This window comes from Podarcis erhardii (genome assembly GCF_964252035.2).
Source record: "Podarcis erhardii genome assembly, chromosome: 7".
Taxonomy (NCBI): Eukaryota; Metazoa; Chordata; class Lepidosauria; order Squamata; family Lacertidae; genus Podarcis; species Podarcis erhardii.
The window spans coordinates 64,972,480-64,990,325 of NC_138511.1; the positions used below are offsets into that span (position 1 = coordinate 64,972,480).

Here is a 17,846-nt window from a genome sequence, read left to right on the forward strand (position 1 = left end):
TGGCCTGGTGCCCTCCTGAGGTCTTGGACGACAGTTCCCACCACCCCCAGTCTACTGACCTAATCTTTCTCCAAGGAAATGCACACTTTTGTGAAGAAATGTGGAAATAATAAAAAATGTTGGGAGAGGAAAGGGAGTGGAAGTGGAGGGCAGAGGCAGAAACTTTGTACCTGGTTTGGTTTTTACTATCACAGGATCTGATGGCAAGGATGGCGGGCCAACTCCTGCCTTATTCAGGGCCCGAACTCGAAAAATATAGCACTTTCCTGTCTCCAGATCAGACAGCTATCAAGAAAAATGTGAGAAAAAGAGCAGGTAATAGTCAGAGGCAACATGCCAGAGGTGCAGCAACTCCAGTACTTGCTTTCATTTCCCCTCCCCATTCCTTTTTCTTTTGGTAACAGTCAAAGATAACATGTCAGAGGAGGGCATGGGTACACACACACAGACGGGCAGAGAGCATTTCCTCCTAAAATAGGAGATATTCTTCTTCTCTTATCTCTATGCTGCTCTGTGGTGGAAAAACAGTAGTTTCCCTCCACTGGCCCAGCACTGCCGTGGGGTGGAACAGCACCACTGGAAGAAGTTTTTAGAGTGTTTCTGAAATCTCTAGGACTTATTGTAATGGGGCCTTCAGAACCGGCCCAGCCATTAGGCAGAGTGAGACCATCGCCTCAGGCACCAGAAGCCGGAGGCAGCACCCCCATGGGTGCCCTGCCACCTCCGCCAGTGGCAGATAAGCGCCACCACCATTGGCATTGATTTCAGACAAGATTGCATCCAGTTTGAGTGAGATCTCACCTGAAACCATGTGAGAACTTGCAGAGCGCACAATATCTCACACTATTTTGGGTGATCTCTCACCCCAAATTGGTGCAATCTGCCAGCGGTGGATGCAGCAGGGCGTGTGGTAGAGGCCAAGTGGGTGGCGTAAGTTGTGGCAACAGCAGCAGATGTGGTGGCGGCAGGAGTGGCGGCAGTGGCAGGACAAATTTCTGTTTCGCCTCAAATGGGACACACCATCCCTGGGGACTGTGCAGTAGGAAGAAGAGATGTTTTTTTCCAAGGTAAGAAGAGAGCGTTACTCTCTGACTACCAATTTTGGCAAGAGGGCTGGTAGTACACTAGAACTGGCTTCATGGGCTGGATTCAGCCTGCAGGCTTCAGTGGACCTTGGCGTCGGAGGAGCAACGACAGCTGCAATGCAGATGTAAAAGGCACAGGAAATACAAGAGAAAGACCTTCATGTGGGTGCTGGATATTGGCTGCTTGTTCAGTTGTTCCCACGTGTCTGATCCCTCCTCACAGGCATCCACGTAGTAGCCAGTGACAGGGCCTGCTCCAGTATACACAGGTGGCTCCCAGTGAAGCATCAGAGATGTGTCTCTCACTTCTGTACACCTGACATCATAGGGAGGTCCTGTTTCAAGGGCAGATGAAATTTCAAAGTATGCGCAAATGAGAAGGTGGGAAAACAGGGGCAAGGAGCACACATGCCCCTTAATTTCATAGAATCATAGAACCATAGAATTGTAAAGTTGAATCCCTGGACATACATCCCCCCCCCACTTGCCAGGAGGGGGCATAGTTAGACCACTGTTCCATCTGCTTGGGAGTCATCTGCTGTGACAACCTCACAATTGTCCTAAAGCCCAGACCTTCCTGGTCAGGCATTCTTCTCCTGCTGTTTTAAATTCCAAGGTGAGACTGGGCAAGATGCTTTTACCTGATGGTACGATTTAAGAACAGCTTTGGGACTCTTAATTGGTGTGAAGCTGGTTTGAGGCATAACCCATCAGATAGGAGTTGTAGCAAAGTACAGGGCGTGTACGCATTTGGGATCACATTGTGAGACCACAGATTTTAAAACCCAGCACTGGAAATGCCGAGAGTGCGCAGTAAATGGGTGTGTGAAGACAGCAATCAGTCTCAAGGCCTGGCATTGACTTTTACCTGGCTCTGGCATTGTCCACTCCTCGCACTTGAATATGTCACTGGGTTCTGACACCTTCCCAACACCAACCACATTCATTGCATAACCACGGAACTCATAGAAGTGCCCTTCATCCAGGCTGGTGACCTATAGAATAGAAAGAGAGCAAAAGTCTTGCCTAAAAGGGATAGTAATTTATTTACTTATTTCTTCAGAGGCAAACTAATGGCACAAACACCCTGTAATGGTTCCAGGGGTTGCTCGTGCGTAAGTTGCCGCCACTCGTGGCTAGGTTACTTGGTTGAACCCTTTCTGTCTGGACAGCCCTTCACCTTGTGGCTGTCTCAGTCGCTGGCAGAATCCGTCAGTGGGCGTTTCTTGAACTTCTTCCAGCAAAGAAGTTCTTTGACGCCAAGTCTCCTCCTACTCTCCCTGCGCGGAAGTCTTCTGCGCAGGGAGGGTGTGGGCAGCGGAGGACCCTTACTCTCCCCGCTGGTCCCCGGTGAAGAGTTCTTGAGCCCCCTCTCCGATTCCCCCATCTGCCCCCCTTCACCACTGGTGTTATGCTGATTTCCTTCCCCAGCTGATGAGCTGCCTCTCTCCCTGCTAGGACCCTCTCCTGCATCGCTCTGGAGCCTTCCCTCCGCCCCTGGCTCCGATGGCAGTTCCCTGACACACCCATACCGTGTAAACACGCTGAGCTATTGGCTTAATGTTGATCTCGTGCCATTCAATCTGCGACACATCATGTTGATCCAGGAAATAGCCCATGATGGTTGTGCCTCCTTTGCGTTTGGGAGGCTTCCAGGCAATGGTCATGTTGTCTTTCCCGCAACTCAGCAAGGCAAAGGCCCGCGGGGCTGATGGACAAGCTATGCAGGAAATAAATTAAAGGATAATGAAGGTTTAGAATCTGATCGGCATACAGCTTCTCTCTCAAGTTGTGTGGTTTCAGGGGATAATGTGTACACCATAACTAAAAGAAATTCGAATTGGTTTGCCTTTTAAGGAGAAACGACCTAATTCATGCTTCTCAAACCATTTCATGAACTAAAACACAACTATCCTTCAAAATTTGCACTTCCCCTAATTTTGCAAAGCAGTTCTCCAACCAGACAATATGCACAAAGATGGATGAATTGTGACATATCATGTGACATTGTATATAAGCATTGGATTAGGAGAAACTGCTTGCAAAAAATGTTTATTTTAGTCAAAGCTGCCTACAAAAGAAATTCACACTAAAATGCCAATGGATTTTCAGAGGAATTTTCTTTTCTTTTCTTTTTTTAAAAAATGAGAAAGCTAGAGTACAAAAATGGATAGATCTGTCCACCACAAAACAATACTTACAGATAGCCTGCCTCACAATGATGGCATCTGATTCAGGGGAGCTGTCACCCACGCCAGCTTCATTGACACATTTCACACAAAAGACGTATTCTTTGCCTGTTTTGAGCCCTGGAACAGTGAACCTGATAAACAATTGAAATCCACCCTGCATGGTCATTTCTTAGCACCCTACAAGTCATCTCTAAACTCAGAATGTAAAAGTGCTTGCAGTGTTCAGCCTATTTATTTATTTATTAACATTTGCAGACACAAACAATACTGAAAGCAGAATCGCACATAACCACCATGAATACAAGTACAGTGGATGCTCAGGTTGTGAACGTGATCCGTGCGGGAAGCACATTCGCAACTCGCAGCGTCCGCAACCCGCAGCGCCACGTCTGCGCATGCGCAGGTCGCAACTTGGAGCTTCTGCGCATGTGCAAAGCACGCTTTAGCGCTTCTGTGCATGCGCAAGTGCCGAAACCCAGAAGTAACCCATTCCAGTACTTCCGGGTTAGGCGCGGTGTGCAACCCGAAGAATCTGTAACCTGACGTATGACTGTAATCATGATTTCGCAATAAAAAGAGTTTCTGGAGCAGCTCCTAGTCAATTCAAAACGACTAGCTGATTGGAGAACTGGGCCCAAGCTAACAAAATGAAGTCAAATAGGGATAAATGTAAGGTTCTGCACTTAGGCAGGAAGAACCAGCTGCACAAATATAAGATGGAGGACACCTGGCTTACTAGTAGTACATATGAAAATGATTTAGGGGTCAGCAGTGTAGCTGGAGGGCAGGGGGAGGAGTGGGGCGTACTGGTGCCACTTATCCAGGGGGGCGGCATTTACCGTGGGGCCTGCAGTGTGCCCGAGCCACATGTCTCTCCTGGGAGTGATGTGGTGGCTCAAGTGTCTGCAGGCACCACGTCGCCCTGCACCTGAGGGGGAGGCAGTGGGTGGACTCCTGCAGCCACTGTGCTGCCTTTACATGGAAGATGGAGCAAGCTTGTTTTCTCCTGCTCTGGAGGGTAGGACTTGAACCAAGGGCTTCAAGTTGCAAGAAAGGAGATTCCAACTAAACATCAGGAAAAACATTTTGACTGCAAGAGCTGTTTGACAGTGGAATGGACTTCCTCAGGAGATTGTGGACTCTCCTTATTTGAGGTTTTAAGGCAGAGGTTGGATGGCCATCTGTCATGGATGCTTTAGCTGAGATTCCTACATTGCAGGGGGTTGGACTAGATGACTCTTCCAACTCTACAACTCCATGATTCTATGATTCCATGAACCACAGTGTCTTGAACATCTCCCAATGAACTCAGTGAAACTTGCTTCTGAGTAGACATGCACAGGATTGCCCTGTACACTAGTTACAGTTAGATCCCATTAGGATAAATGGGACTTCCAAATAAGTCATCATTTGCCTTTTATTATTGATTTCAATGGGACCTCAGTTTAGCTAACTTACCTGTCCTGTATTCCAACCCAATAACGTCATAAAATAGTACAAACAAATGGAATTTCCCCCTCCCCTGTTTCAAATCTCAGAGCTGGGTGATAGGATCTAGCCCATGCCCTCAAAGAAGGTGAGAGAGGAGATGCAGAGAGGGATACCAAATTGCTTTACCAACTTACTCATTACATGTGACGGGTTTATTGTTGACCGTTTGCCATTCATCTGTCCCAACCTCCCGGCAATATATATAATAGCCAAGTGGTTCCTGGCCCTCCTTTGGCTTGCTCCACTTCACGAAAACAGAAGTGTTTGTGTCTCTGAAGGTCAGCACCTGGGATGGAGGTGGGAGGGGAGCTGAAGAAGGAAAAAGAAGAGGGATGGACTCACCAAAGAACAACAGCTATTGGGAGCCTATTATGTAGCTCCTTCCAGGTTCAAGTTGGGTGCTATTGTTATCAACCATAGGTAGGGATGGGGAAGAAATTGGGTTTGGTTCACAGTTTAACGCAAGCCCACCTAATTTGCATTTCCCGAAGCAATATGCGAACTGATATACAACTAACCTTTGAAATTCGCCCTTCTCCAAATTTTGCAAAGAAGTTCTCCAGCCGACGTGTGTGTAAGGAAGTGTATATTAGAGGAAAGTGTGTGTAAAGATGCATATACTATAATAATAATAATAATAATAATAATAATAATAATAATAATTTATTTATTTATTTATACCCCGCCCATCTGGCTGAGTTTCCCCAGCCACTCTGGGCGGCTCCCAATCGAGTGTTAAAAGCAATACAGCATTAAATATTAAAAACTTCCCTATATACTATATACTAGTGAAAATAACATACCAAAATGTTTTATATTCGGGGAAATTGCTTGTAAAAGCAAAACTGCATACAAGGTACATCAGGAGAAATGTTCACTGAAACAATTCCATTTTTAAAAAATTACCTATTTTTTCTCCAGAAGAGATGGGCTCACTGGGCAAGGAAGGCTCGCTCACTCCATACTTGTTCACAGACCGCACTCGGAAGCAATAGGACTTCCCTTTGTCCAGATCAAAGACAGTGAAAGTTGTGGAATTCACTGGAGTGTCCAGATTAGCCATCTGCCATCTGTCGCTGCCTGCTATCGACTGAGAAGATAGGAAGGGTGATTTATCAGTGGCTAATTGCTATAAACTAGAGACAGTAGCGCTACAAGGATAAAGGATTATTATTAATGTTATTTATTTGATTTATATATGACTCTTCCTCCCAAAGGAGCCCAGGGCAGCAGACACCACAATGATAAGACATTTGAAACATTCTAAAAACAGCTAAAAACATTAACTCAACCAGTGACCTTGGGGTTGCCAGGAACTCTGCATTTCTGCCATCCACTGCCTAGGCAAGCAGGAAGGTTTCCAGATTTCTCCTGAAAATCAGTAGTGAGGCAGGCAGAGGGAGGGCATTCTGCAAATGGGGAGCCACCACTGAAAAGGACCCATTACATAACTACACAACTTTTAGAAGACATCTGAAGGCAGCCCTGTAATGCTTGATATTCTTATTATGTTTTCAGATATTCTGTAAGCCACCCAGAGTGGCTGGAGAAACCCAGCCAGATGGGCGGGGCATTATTATTATTATTATTATTATTATTATTCAATGCCAACAGGGCAGCCTCCAGTGGTGGGACCACTAACAAAGCGTCTCCTGCTGACCGTAGGATCCAAGGTGGTTGAGACTGGGGAAGGTGCTCTTTTAGGTACTTGGGCCCCAAAATATAGTCCGGCCCCCCACAAGGTCTGAGGGACAGTGGACCGGCCCCCTGCTGAAAAAGTTTGCTGACCCCTGATCTAGCTCAGCATTGTCCACACTGACTGGTAGCAGTTTTAGGCAGGGGATATCCTCAGCCCTACCTGGGAGTGCTTGGGGATTGAACCTGTGACCTTTTGCATGGAAAGCAGCTGCTCTATGACTGACTTGGAGCACTTGGAGCTGGATCAGATCAAAAGGCCCATCTAGTCCTGTTCTCAAGGTGGCCAACCAGATGACTCTGGGAAGCTGCAGGTATCATAAAAGCTGTTACTTTTGCACTCAGCACAACAAAGTGACATATAAGTAAGGTAAAGGTAAAGGATCCCTGGATGGTTAAGTCCAGTCAAAGGCATCTAAGGAGATGAGAGAGTAGCTTGGGAAAAATACCCAAGTCCTTGCAATTTGGGGGGTTGAACAATTTGAATTATTTCTGAGTTAATCCATGCCACACTTGGAAGCCCTTGTCCATTTCTAATTAATTGTATTTATTAATTGAAAAGTCATTCTAGGCCATTTTTTTTTAAATCCACAGTGGTATACAAAAGTAGCATAAAAATAGCACTATAACTGAAACAGTAAAAGAACATTATGAAAACAGGAACAGTTGAGAGAGAAATACAAAAATAACAGAGTCAAATCCTATAGGTCAGGGAAAAGCTGAGGCAAAAATATAGAGATCTGCTTCACAAGATCTTTGAAGCAGCTAACAGGAATGTAGGACGGCACTGACTTCAGTTCTGTCCCGTATTTGCCGGATGCAACACCGTTTCCATTCTGCTGCAGTTCAACTTTCAACAAAAATGACATCTTGCTGTCCACTGTAGTGAAATGTTATGCAATCAATCAAACAATTAATCACTTTACCATTACATTATTGCACATCATTCATTACAGCGCAAAGGAAATGCAATACACATTGTGGGGACAGGGGAGTCATAAAGAATGTATTGTTAGGTATTGTTTGAGACTGAAAAACGCAATAGCAGTGCTACTGATTGCATTCCCTGGGTTGGTTTTCGTTCCAGACATGGGATGAATCAGGGAACATCGGCAATTTCTATTCTCATTTCCGATGGACTTCTCCAATATCCTTAGCAACTAACAGATGGTGCTTCTTGTATGTTCTCTGTGCCCTTTCCTTACCTTTTCAACATAGTAACTCAGTGGCTCTTTGCCTCTAGGGTCTGGTTCATCCCAAGAGAGGACCACATACTCTTCCCTGATCTCACTGGCATGAACGTTGGTGGGTGGCAAAGGGACTTTGATCTTGGCTGTGGGAGAAAAACAAGAAGCCAACCTTTCAGCAATTTAATTTGGAATAGGAAAGGGTTTGCAAGGAAGACCAATTAACAGCCAGATGGATAAAAGTCACCAGATGGAGCAGCCCCCAAAATAGCTGATGAGAAGTATAACTAGAAATTCATGTTTGAAGCCAAATTTATCAAATTCGCACATCTGAAACATTATGAGAACTGAAACACAGCCAGATTTCAAAAAACTTTGAACTTTGAACTTATCTGAACTTTGCAATGGAATTCTCCATCCAAATATTTGTAAAAATGCACATATTAGGGGGAAATGGTGAAAATGGATTATATGAGAGCTCTGGATCCATTCCAGTCCGGCTTCCGCGCTGGTCATGGGACCGAGACGGCTCTGGTCGCCCTAACAGATGATCTCCGCAGGCAGCTGGATCGAGGCGGGTCGGGGCTGCTGATTCTTCTAGACCTGTCAGCAGCCTTCGACATGGTCGATCACGAACTCCTAGACCACCGCCTTGCCGACGTGGGGATCCAGGGCACAGTCCTTCAATGGCTGCGCTCGTTTCTCTCTGGTCGGGGACAGAGGGTGGCGCTTGGGGGGGAATTGTCATCCCGCCACTCCTTGGTGTGTGGTGTGCCCCAGGGTGCAATACTCTCCCCGATGCTTTTTAACATCTTTATGCGCCCCCTCGCCCAGCTTGTCCGGAGTTTTGGGCTGGGCTGCCATCAGTATGCTGATGACACCCAACTCTATCTGTTGATGGACGGCCACCCGGACTCGGCCCCAGACACACTGATCAGATGCTTGGAGGCTGTGGCTGGATGGTTTCGTGGGAGCCGGTTGAAGTTAAATCCTTCGAAGACAGAGGTCCTCTGGCTGGGACGGGACGACTTGGGACTGAGGGGGCAACTCCCATCTCTTGCGGGGGTGCAATTAGTGCCAGCACCGTCCGTTAAGAGTTTGGGTGTAATCTTCGATACCTCCCTCTCTATGGAGGCGCAGATTGCAGCTATAACAAAGGCGGCATTTTTTCATCTCCGCCAAGCTAAGCAGTTGGCTCCTTACCTCTCTCGCCCTGACCTAGCCACTGTGATCCACGCGACGGTCACCTCCAGACTGGATTATTGTAACTCGCTCTACGTGGGGCTGCCCTTGAGACTGACCCAGAAACTCCAACGGGTGCAGAATGCCGCAGCGAGACTCCTTACGGGGTCTTCGCTTAGAGATCACATTCATCCGGTGCTATACAAGCTGCACTGGCTCCCGGTGGAGTACAGGATCAGGTTTAAGGTGCTGGTTTTAACCTTCAAAGCCCTATACGGCCTAGGGCCCTCGTACCTACGGGACCGCCTCTCCTGGTATGCCCCACAGAGGAACTTACGGTCTTCAAATAAAAACACCTTGAAGGTCCCAAGCCACAGAGAGGTTAGGCTGGCCTCAACCAGAGCCAGGGCTTTTTCGGCTGCGGCTCCAACCTGGTGGAACGCTCTGTCACAAGAGACAAGGGCCCTGCAGGACTTGACATCTTTCCGCAGGGCCTGCAAGACAGAGCTGTTCCACCTGGCCTTTTGTTAGGGCGCAGCCTGACTCCCTCCTTTGGCAATCTTTTCAAGACTTTAGCTTATGGTTGCCATTAATTTTGTTTTTAACTCATTTTTATAATGTTTTATAATGTTGTATTGTTTTAGTGTTGTTAGCCGCCCTGAGCCCGGCTTCGGCTGGGGAGGGCGGGATATAAATAAAATTTATTATTATTATTATTATTATTATTATATGAGAAGTTGCTTGCAAAAGTGTGCACATCAGTCAAAACTGCAGATAGGAGAAATTTAAAACAAAAATCCTGGAGATTTTTTCAGGAAAACCTGCAAATTCTAAAAACGAAAACAAACACCCCTGGCAATTGCTGCAGAAACTTGCGGAACTGAATTGAAGAAAAATGAGAGATTTGCAGAAATGAAATCAACAATTCCTTCCATCCCTAGCCACCACTGATCAGACCCCATGGATATAATTTTCATTCTGCTCCAACACCCAATGTTTTTCAAAGGAGAGAGCAGCAATGGTACCTCAACTTTGCCACCAGCATTGATGCTAGACATGGGTGGCATAGGGCAGTGGTTAAAGTGCAATTGCTGCATCCAGGGCCAGCCCAGGAGGTTTTGCCTCTTGAGGCAAAAAATGAAAATGTTCTCCTCCTTCTCTGCAGCCCCCCGTCACTATCTTCTTCTCTGTGCTCCCTGCTCAGGCGCCTGGAGGTACCCTAGGGCAGCCCCAGTGCGCTGAATGTGGTGAGGGAGTAAAAGAAGGTGGTGGAGGTGGCAGGAGACAGTGAGTGGCACACTTCTTAAAGCCTGCATCTCCTGCCTGAGGCAACTGCGCCTCATGCATAGGCCAGCCCCAAGTGCATTCATGCAGCCCCCTCACCCCCCTCCAGCACCACCCAGTTAAGCAACAGCGGTGGTGGTGTTGGGAGGGCAGCTCTGCAGTGTCACCCAACCACACGCCCCACTTCTAGGAACTAGGGCTCCTGAGGTATTTAAAATACAGAGAAATCAAGGAAAGTAAATGTTTTTGGAGAACCCCCTTGTTTAGCAGAAATGCCCATTCAGAGCCACTTCCATTTTGAGCAAAATATAGTTATTTGGGCATTTCTAGTCTGTTAAACTCCTAAGTGATTGTTAGATATATAAAGAAGTTCTCAGGCACAACATTAATCATTGGTGGGGAAAAGGACAAAGGTCACATGTGAACTTACGTTCCAGTTCATCTTTGGAAACTGTAATTGTCCTAAATCCGTCATCATAAGGGATATCTAGACAGGGAGCAGAAAGAGAAAGAGATGGGGACAAGTGGGGAATCGTGAAAAGAATTACAAATTGAGTTTGGGGGGTGGGGAATGGCCAGGATGCTACCTGGCTTGACTAGGGGGCTGTGGCTGGGAACTGACCTGCCCCCATTATGGCCAAACAACATATATGTGAGCATGCGCCTCTCTTAGGGGCCTTAAATCCATAGCGGGGGTTACTCTTGAGCACAGTGGATGAGTTGGTCCCAAAGCTCTTAAGCAACCATCCAATGATGGTATAGAACAGAGCTTTCCAAACGTTTCATGATGGTGACACACTTTTTAGGCATACATCATTTCGCGACACAGTAATTCAGTTTTGCATCATTTTGTAACACAGTAGTTCAGCTTTACTAGCAAACCGGAGGTCAAACTAACCCCTTTCCAGCCCCGGGACGAGCGTGGGGAGCATTCATGTGACACAGCTACACACTGCAGCTGACACACTAATGTGTCGTGACACGCAGTTTGGAAAGTATAGAAGCTAGAAGGCTGAAGCTTGTGCCTTTGCTCCTTCAGCTTCCAAAACAATCATGCAGACGTATGTTAAGCTTGTGCTAGGCTAAATTGGTGGGTGGGGGAGCCTACATGGTGAGGAATAGGGTTCAGAGGATGTATGCCTGATGAGAGCATCTTCCAAGACCAATTTTGCTCTCCTGGGGTCTTCTAAACTGCAAGGGGGCAGAATTCTTCAGAGATAGTCAACATGGCACCCTCCAGATTTTGGTGGGCTCCAGCTCCCATCAGCCTCAGCCAGCAGGGTCACTGGTCAGGGATGATGGGAAGTGAAGTCCAACAACACCTGGAGGGTACCACTTTGAATACCCTTGGTTTAAGGGACCTTAAAGTTGGGAGAAGTCCCCCCTTTCCTTACTGTCACCATTTTGAACTACAGTGGACTCTTGTATGCAAAGTGTTGCAGTTGCTAGTCTTTTTGTTCTTCTTGTTTTAGGCTGGGCCAGAATAATCAGCCTAGATTTTTTCCCTGGTCACTTTTGGGGTATGGCAATAATCTTAGGGAGTTGTTTAAAATGTGTTAATTTTTGTCAGGGGGGCTTACAAATAAGATGAGGTGGAAGAGAAGTAGAAGAGGATTTTGTCTTCTCTCTCTGTTTCATAAACAAGGGGAAAAAACTATGTTGCTGAGCTGCTTTCAAAGCAGACCAGTGATATTTCCACACGTCTTCCAGAATGGATCACTGGGAATGATGCTCTGTTGTGACATAGTGCCATTGCCCAGGGCATTCTTGAGGGGAAGATGACTATCCCCACCAGCCACTTTTGATAGGACATGTGATATTACTCTGAGTGGTCCTGCACAGATCTATTGCTCTTGAAGTCTGCTGACACAAGGTAATTGTTCTGTGTTTTGAACATTAAAATTGTTTTATTTGGGATTACTGGTGGGTTTTATGATCTTGGAGGCTGCCTTGGATGTTAAGAAAATAGCAATTGTCTTGGAGCAATTAAAAACCCAATGTACTTAGCACTCTTTTGCTGTCATTTGGGTCTATCATTGTCACTGGGTCGCTGGCCTTCGATGGGTTACTGATGCCTGCACGGTTGACGGCCTTTACTCGGAATTGGTATGTCTTCCCTTCAGTGAGACCTAAAACAGGAGATCTGCAGGTTTTCACAAGCTTATCATTGCACAATACCCATTCGTCTGTGCCTGCTTCACACCTGGAAAAAGAAGGACCTTACAGTTTGGGTGCAACATGATCTGGGAAAGAAAGAGATAACAGATCTGTGGCTTCTGTGGACAGACCTCTCAATGTAATAGCCAATAACAGGACTTCCACCGTTATCACTGGGAGTAATCCAGGAAAGTATGAGACTGTTTCTATTCACGTCATGGCATTGCACGCTGAGGGGTGACCCAGGAGCTCCAGCAGTTTCAGCCTCAGCATCTAAAGATAAGAAAAAGCCATCTAAAGATAAGAAAAAGTCAGGTTGGCCCATAAGCTAGAATGGCTCCCAAGTTTATCTTCTGGCCCTTGAAAGCATGGTCAAGTTTTAGAGAAGGCATTGTACAAAATTCATCTACAGTAGGTATGTGGAACTGAATCCGACCTGTGGACTGGATCCTTATCTCCCCCCCACTCACCCACAGGCCAAGCCTGAAAGGTAGGTGGGACCATTCACTTGATCTCACAATAACAACCGGTGACTCATTTTTGCACAACGCTCTGTAAACCCTGACAATTAGTTGGTTGTTGGGATTTGCATAGCGCTGTGCATGGAAGCCCTGGCAATCAGCTGATCAGGAGGGCTTGCAAAGCAGTATGCACAGAGCCAGTGTGGTGTAGTGGTTAAGAGTGGTGGACTCGTAATCTGGTGAACCGGGTTCGCGTCCCTGCTCCTCCACATGCAGCTGCTGGGTGACCTTGGGCCAGTCACACTTCTTTGAAGTCTCTCAGCCCCACTCACCTCACAGAGTGTTTGTTGTGGGGGAGGAAGGGAAAGGAGAATGTTAGCCGCTTTGAGACTCCTTTGGGTAGTGATAAAGTGGGATATCAAATCCAAACTCTTCTTTGCAAGCCCTGACAATCAGCTAATTGTTGGCACTCACTAAGCACGATGCAAGGAGCTGTGAAGGTGCCACTGATCAGCTGGCGGCTGGCACTTGCGAACCCTCTTTCAGCCCCGATGCATCTTTACCTGCCCTGCACTTGACCTCCTCAATGGCATCAGGTATAGGGCTGGTGCATGTGGCTTTGCCAAAACAGCCTCATGGGCTAAATGGGAAGACCTGGTGGACCTAGGCCTGTAGGCAAGAGGTTCCTCGCCACTGACCTGTGGTTTTGCTTTTGCTTTCTCTCTAAAGACTGTAAGGCTCTAAGCAGGACCTACATTCTTTTTAGTTCCATACAGACCATTGACATTTTAGGGCCTTTGTAAATTACAATTATAAACCAAAGCCATCACCAAACAGCAGCAAACAAGTGCACCTACCCCTAACAAACACATAAGCTCTTTGCTCGTTGTACCCATCAAGTGTCGGTATACGGATACTGTAAAACCCTTCATCTTCTTTGTAAGCACAAGAGACTGTCAGGGAAGCCTCCTGGGCCTCACACTTTATTTGCCGGCGATCAGAATCTCTCAGCAACTCACCTGAGCGCAAGAGAAAGATGGTAAATGAGGATTTACCTGGTCGGTGGCTTCCTACCAGAGCTAAAAAGTAGCAAAATTTCAAAATGTGAAATTATAATTCCAGCCCTATTTGGGAATGTTAATGGAAAATTAAATGCAGAGGGTATTCTTGCATAAACACTCAATCTTGGATAATTTGCTTAAGAATTTCGTCCCCAGATTCATTTAATCTCTTCTTCCAGTATTCATTTGGGAGAAGCCAGGTGCCTTTCCCTCCTTTCCCCCAAGAGAAATTTCCCTGTAATTAGTACCAGGAACCAGGTATGTAGCATCAGGAGCCATGTGGCCCCCCAAAAGTTCCCTGTAAGGGAATGTGGCCCTCAGGCTGAAAAAGGTATTCCAACCCTGGTCTGAAGTGTTGGCTGTATTGGGGCCCCACTTCAGACAACAAAATGTCTTGGGCCAGGATTTTCTTAATACTTGTCAAATGGCAATAGTCATGGGTGGTGGATTTTTTTGGGGGGGGGTTTACAAATACAGACCATCTCTGAACCAGCGGATGTCTCGTTGGTATTCCTGCAAGTCTGAAGTAAAAGTGCTGCGAAGAGTGAAGGGCTCCTTTTCTCTGGAAAAGACAGGCCTCAAAGTGCTAGCAAAGTCAGCTTCCAGGTCCCTGAGTGACTCTAAAAAGAGAAGATGAGGTGAGGTAAGAGCACCTGGCCTTGACAGATGTAAGGAGATAGCGATTTCCATCCAGTGCATCTGGCTGCTAACCAAAAGGTTGGTGGTTTGAGCCCACCCAGGGACAGCTGTGGGCATGATTCCTGTATTGCAGGGGGTTGGACTAGATGACCCTTGGGGTTCCTTCCAACCCTACAATTCTATGATTCGATGATCTGTTCATCACAATCAGTGCTATTTCCATTCAGCTACAGTTCAGCTTCTGCTAAAACCTAATTTTGCTCATCTTGATGTCTCCTATGGCCAAAACTAATGCGTCGTCTCCAGGGAAGAAAGGGGGCGAGCCAGGGGCTGCCCTGACCTTAAGTGGCCCCTACGAAGGCCCGCCCCTGCCGCCAGCCGATTGGCTGGCGCCACAGGGTATGCTAATTGGGGGAATCCCTGTCCCTCGCGAGGCTGACGCCAGCCTCGCGAGAGCGAGTGTGGGCGGGGTCGTGATCCCACAACCCCCCCTCCTCCTGAAGATCGGAAGGGGCATTAATGATGCAATTAATTAATTTAAATGCATTTCAGAGGAAGGGAAATGTAAAACACAATGCAGAAAACAACTAATTATTTACATAACGTTTGCAGATCAAAAAACCCAACCATTTCCATTCCTGACTTCTAATGAACATGTGAATTGTAACAATTTCTGCTCCGGTTTTCCATTTTTGTTAGAACTCTCTAGACATCTGCAGCTTTCGGTTGCCACAAACAGCCAAGCTCACAAGCAGAAGACAGTGCATGGAGATATTCTCTGCTCTTTGCATCCGGTTTAAGGAAAGTGTGGAACTGCTGCGTTTGACTCATTCATTATTTTTATTGGGCATCTATACAACCCGCTCCTCCAATCATATCTATGCTTTTTTAAAACCCGCTTTAGGGCTGCTCCAGACAACTTGTTTATTGAGCATTTATCCTGATTTGTTTACAAAAACGCTTACAGTGGTACCTTGGGTTAAGTACTTAATTCGTTCTGGAGGTCCGTACTTAACCTGAAACTGTTCTTAACCTGAAGCACCACTTTAGCTAATGGGGCCGGAGCACAATTTCTGTTCTCATCCTGACATAGCTGTCAACTTACAGATTTGAAAATAAGGGACCAGCAGCCTTGCAAATAAGGGACCAGCAGCCAAAATAAGGGACCTGCAGCCTCACCTGTTCCAGGCACTCCAGTCTTCCTGTCCTCCTGCAGTCTGGTCAAACTCATGCTGGTAGCTTTGAGAACACTGTTCAACCAACTTTGTAACCAGAGGTTCAACTGAATAGAATCTGAATCACATGCACCACAAGGCCTATGCAGCCTCAACGTAAGATGGCTCCCCGGCCTGGCTTTGTACTGCAAAGTTTGCAGCAGCACGTGCAACAAAATGGCATCCAGCATTCAAAAAACCCCTCAGCTTGCATTAACTAGCCACACACAAGGCATGCAAGCTCCACCCCCCAGTCGTTCTTAGACTTCTTATTGGGTAAGCAACACAGCCAAGCAACACAGTTGGAGCCTCCCTCCTCCCTGGCCGGCAGGGAGGGAGGGAGAGGAGCTGCTTCCTTTGAAATTTAAGGGACATAATTTAAGGGACATTTAAGGGACATCTATCAATAAGGGACAGCAGCGGGACATGGCGCTGGAATAAGGGACTGTCCCTTCAAATAAGGGACACTTGACAGCTATGCATCCTGAAGCAAAGTTCTTAACCCGAGGTTATATTTCTGGGTTAGCAGAGTCTGTAACCTGAAGTGTCTGTAACCTGAAGCATATGTAACCTGAGGTACCACTGTACTTGGAGTTTATATAGTGTGCAGTCTTTGTTGAACATTCATTCTGGTATGTTTACAGGGAGGTTATGTAGCTTCTAGCATTCATCCTGATTTGCTTGCACCTACCCTCCTTGTTCCATTCTGAACAAGTACAAAGAGGTTCTTTCCGTGAGCAAATGTGTTGTGCCACAAATCCTGTGGCAGCCATTTTGTGACTGGTGCTCGCAACACTCTCTCAAAATTCCAAATGCGCCCACAGGCCCTGAAAGGTTGGCAACCCCTGGAGTAAGGCTCATTTGGAACAGGATCCTTTCTCTCTCTCCACAGAATATACATAGACCTGCTTCCCAGGCACCATTTAGACATTCTTCCAATGGCATAGCGACCCCTGGCAGTGCTTGGGGCGGACCAAAGATTTTGAGCTTTTTGGGGGAAATTGAAGTTGTTGAGCCCCCTGAGGAACCGCAGTGGCGTCTGCAAACTCCCCTGACACACAGCAGCCAACTTAAAACACTGCAGACCCCCATGCTGCCCTACAGAGCCCCATGATGCCCTATGGGCGTCCCCCTCCACCCCTGGCTACCTATGCTACTGCTTTCTCCCCAGCATTCCCACCTCATCATTTGGGCAACAAAATGGCCCCAAACTGTACTATGAGGTCACATGCCAGGCTAAACCAATAAAGAGAAAACCACAAAATAACTAGTTTTGTACTTACTTTTATATATCTCTGAGTCAAATCCAGACTCCTTTCCATAATATTCTACCAAAAAAAAAGAGAGAGGAAGGGAATTGATGAGATAGGCACTATGTATACTTTATATATATATATAAATTATTAGTTTTTTAACATATAATTTTCAACAGTAATTAAACATACTTTTACATCTTATTCCATTTTTTTTACTTCCATCAGTCCTGTCTGAAAATTTTCCAGTCTAATCTCTTAATATGCATTTCTTATTTTCCCTATTACATTTCAAACTCATAACCAATATCTCTATCTTTTTCTACTTTGTAACACTTCGTATATTTCTCCTTACAAAACTTATTGTAGTCCTACTAGCGTAATTTGTTGGTTACAGTTGCTCTTCAAATAATTCATATACTTCTTCCAACCTTCTGTAAATCCTTGGTCCCGCAGGTTTTGAATCCTTCCTGTCATTTTGTCCAATTCTACATAGCCCATTAATTTCATCTGCCATTCTTCTTTTGTCAGAATGGCATTATATATACTTATAGCTGGGATGAACAATCTGTGGCCCTTCAGAAGTCATTGGTCATCCTCAGTGAGCACAACCAATGGTAAGGGATGACTGGAGTTGGAATCCCACAACATCTGGAGGGTCATAGGTTCCCAGTTTATAGAATTGTATTTCAGTTCAGAGTCTAAATAATAATGCCCAGGAGCTGATCAGCAGATCCTCCAAAGCAATGTTCACATCCCCCATTTTCCCCAGGGTCATAGCTCAGTAGTTTTGCATGCCAAAGGACTGGGTTCAATCTCTGGTTTCTCCAGGTAGGGCTGGGAAAGACCAGTCTCTGTCTGAAACCTTGGAGAGCTGCTAACAGTTTGTGTAGTAGCAATCCTGAGCTAGATGGGTCCATGGGCTGACTTGGAATAAGGCAGCTT

The 17,846-nt window shown here is 46.3% G+C and overlaps 1 protein-coding gene across 2 annotated transcripts in view; it reads right to left on the reverse strand.

Annotated features, from left to right (window-relative positions):
• Positions 1 to 17,846, reverse strand: part of MYOM3 (myomesin 3) — a gene marked incomplete at its 5' end in the record, with an annotated part of 47,345 nt that overhangs the window by 16,880 nt on the left and 12,619 nt on the right. For both annotated transcript variants that reach the window (XM_081868663.1, XM_081868662.1), the window contains 14 exons: positions 171 to 285; positions 1,242 to 1,420; positions 1,954 to 2,080; positions 2,618 to 2,805; positions 3,287 to 3,408; positions 4,903 to 5,077; positions 5,675 to 5,858; positions 7,669 to 7,796; positions 10,547 to 10,603; positions 12,120 to 12,319; positions 12,405 to 12,546; positions 13,592 to 13,753; positions 14,275 to 14,415; positions 16,932 to 16,976. In XM_081868663.1, coding sequence (XP_081724789.1) covers positions 171 to 285; positions 1,242 to 1,420; positions 1,954 to 2,080; positions 2,618 to 2,805; positions 3,287 to 3,408; positions 4,903 to 5,077; positions 5,675 to 5,858; positions 7,669 to 7,796; positions 10,547 to 10,603; positions 12,120 to 12,319; positions 12,405 to 12,546; positions 13,592 to 13,753; positions 14,275 to 14,415; positions 16,932 to 16,976 — 1,965 coding nt within the window. The remainder of the gene's footprint in view (positions 1 to 170; positions 286 to 1,241; positions 1,421 to 1,953; positions 2,081 to 2,617; positions 2,806 to 3,286; positions 3,409 to 4,902; positions 5,078 to 5,674; positions 5,859 to 7,668; positions 7,797 to 10,546; positions 10,604 to 12,119; positions 12,320 to 12,404; positions 12,547 to 13,591; positions 13,754 to 14,274; positions 14,416 to 16,931; positions 16,977 to 17,846) is intronic.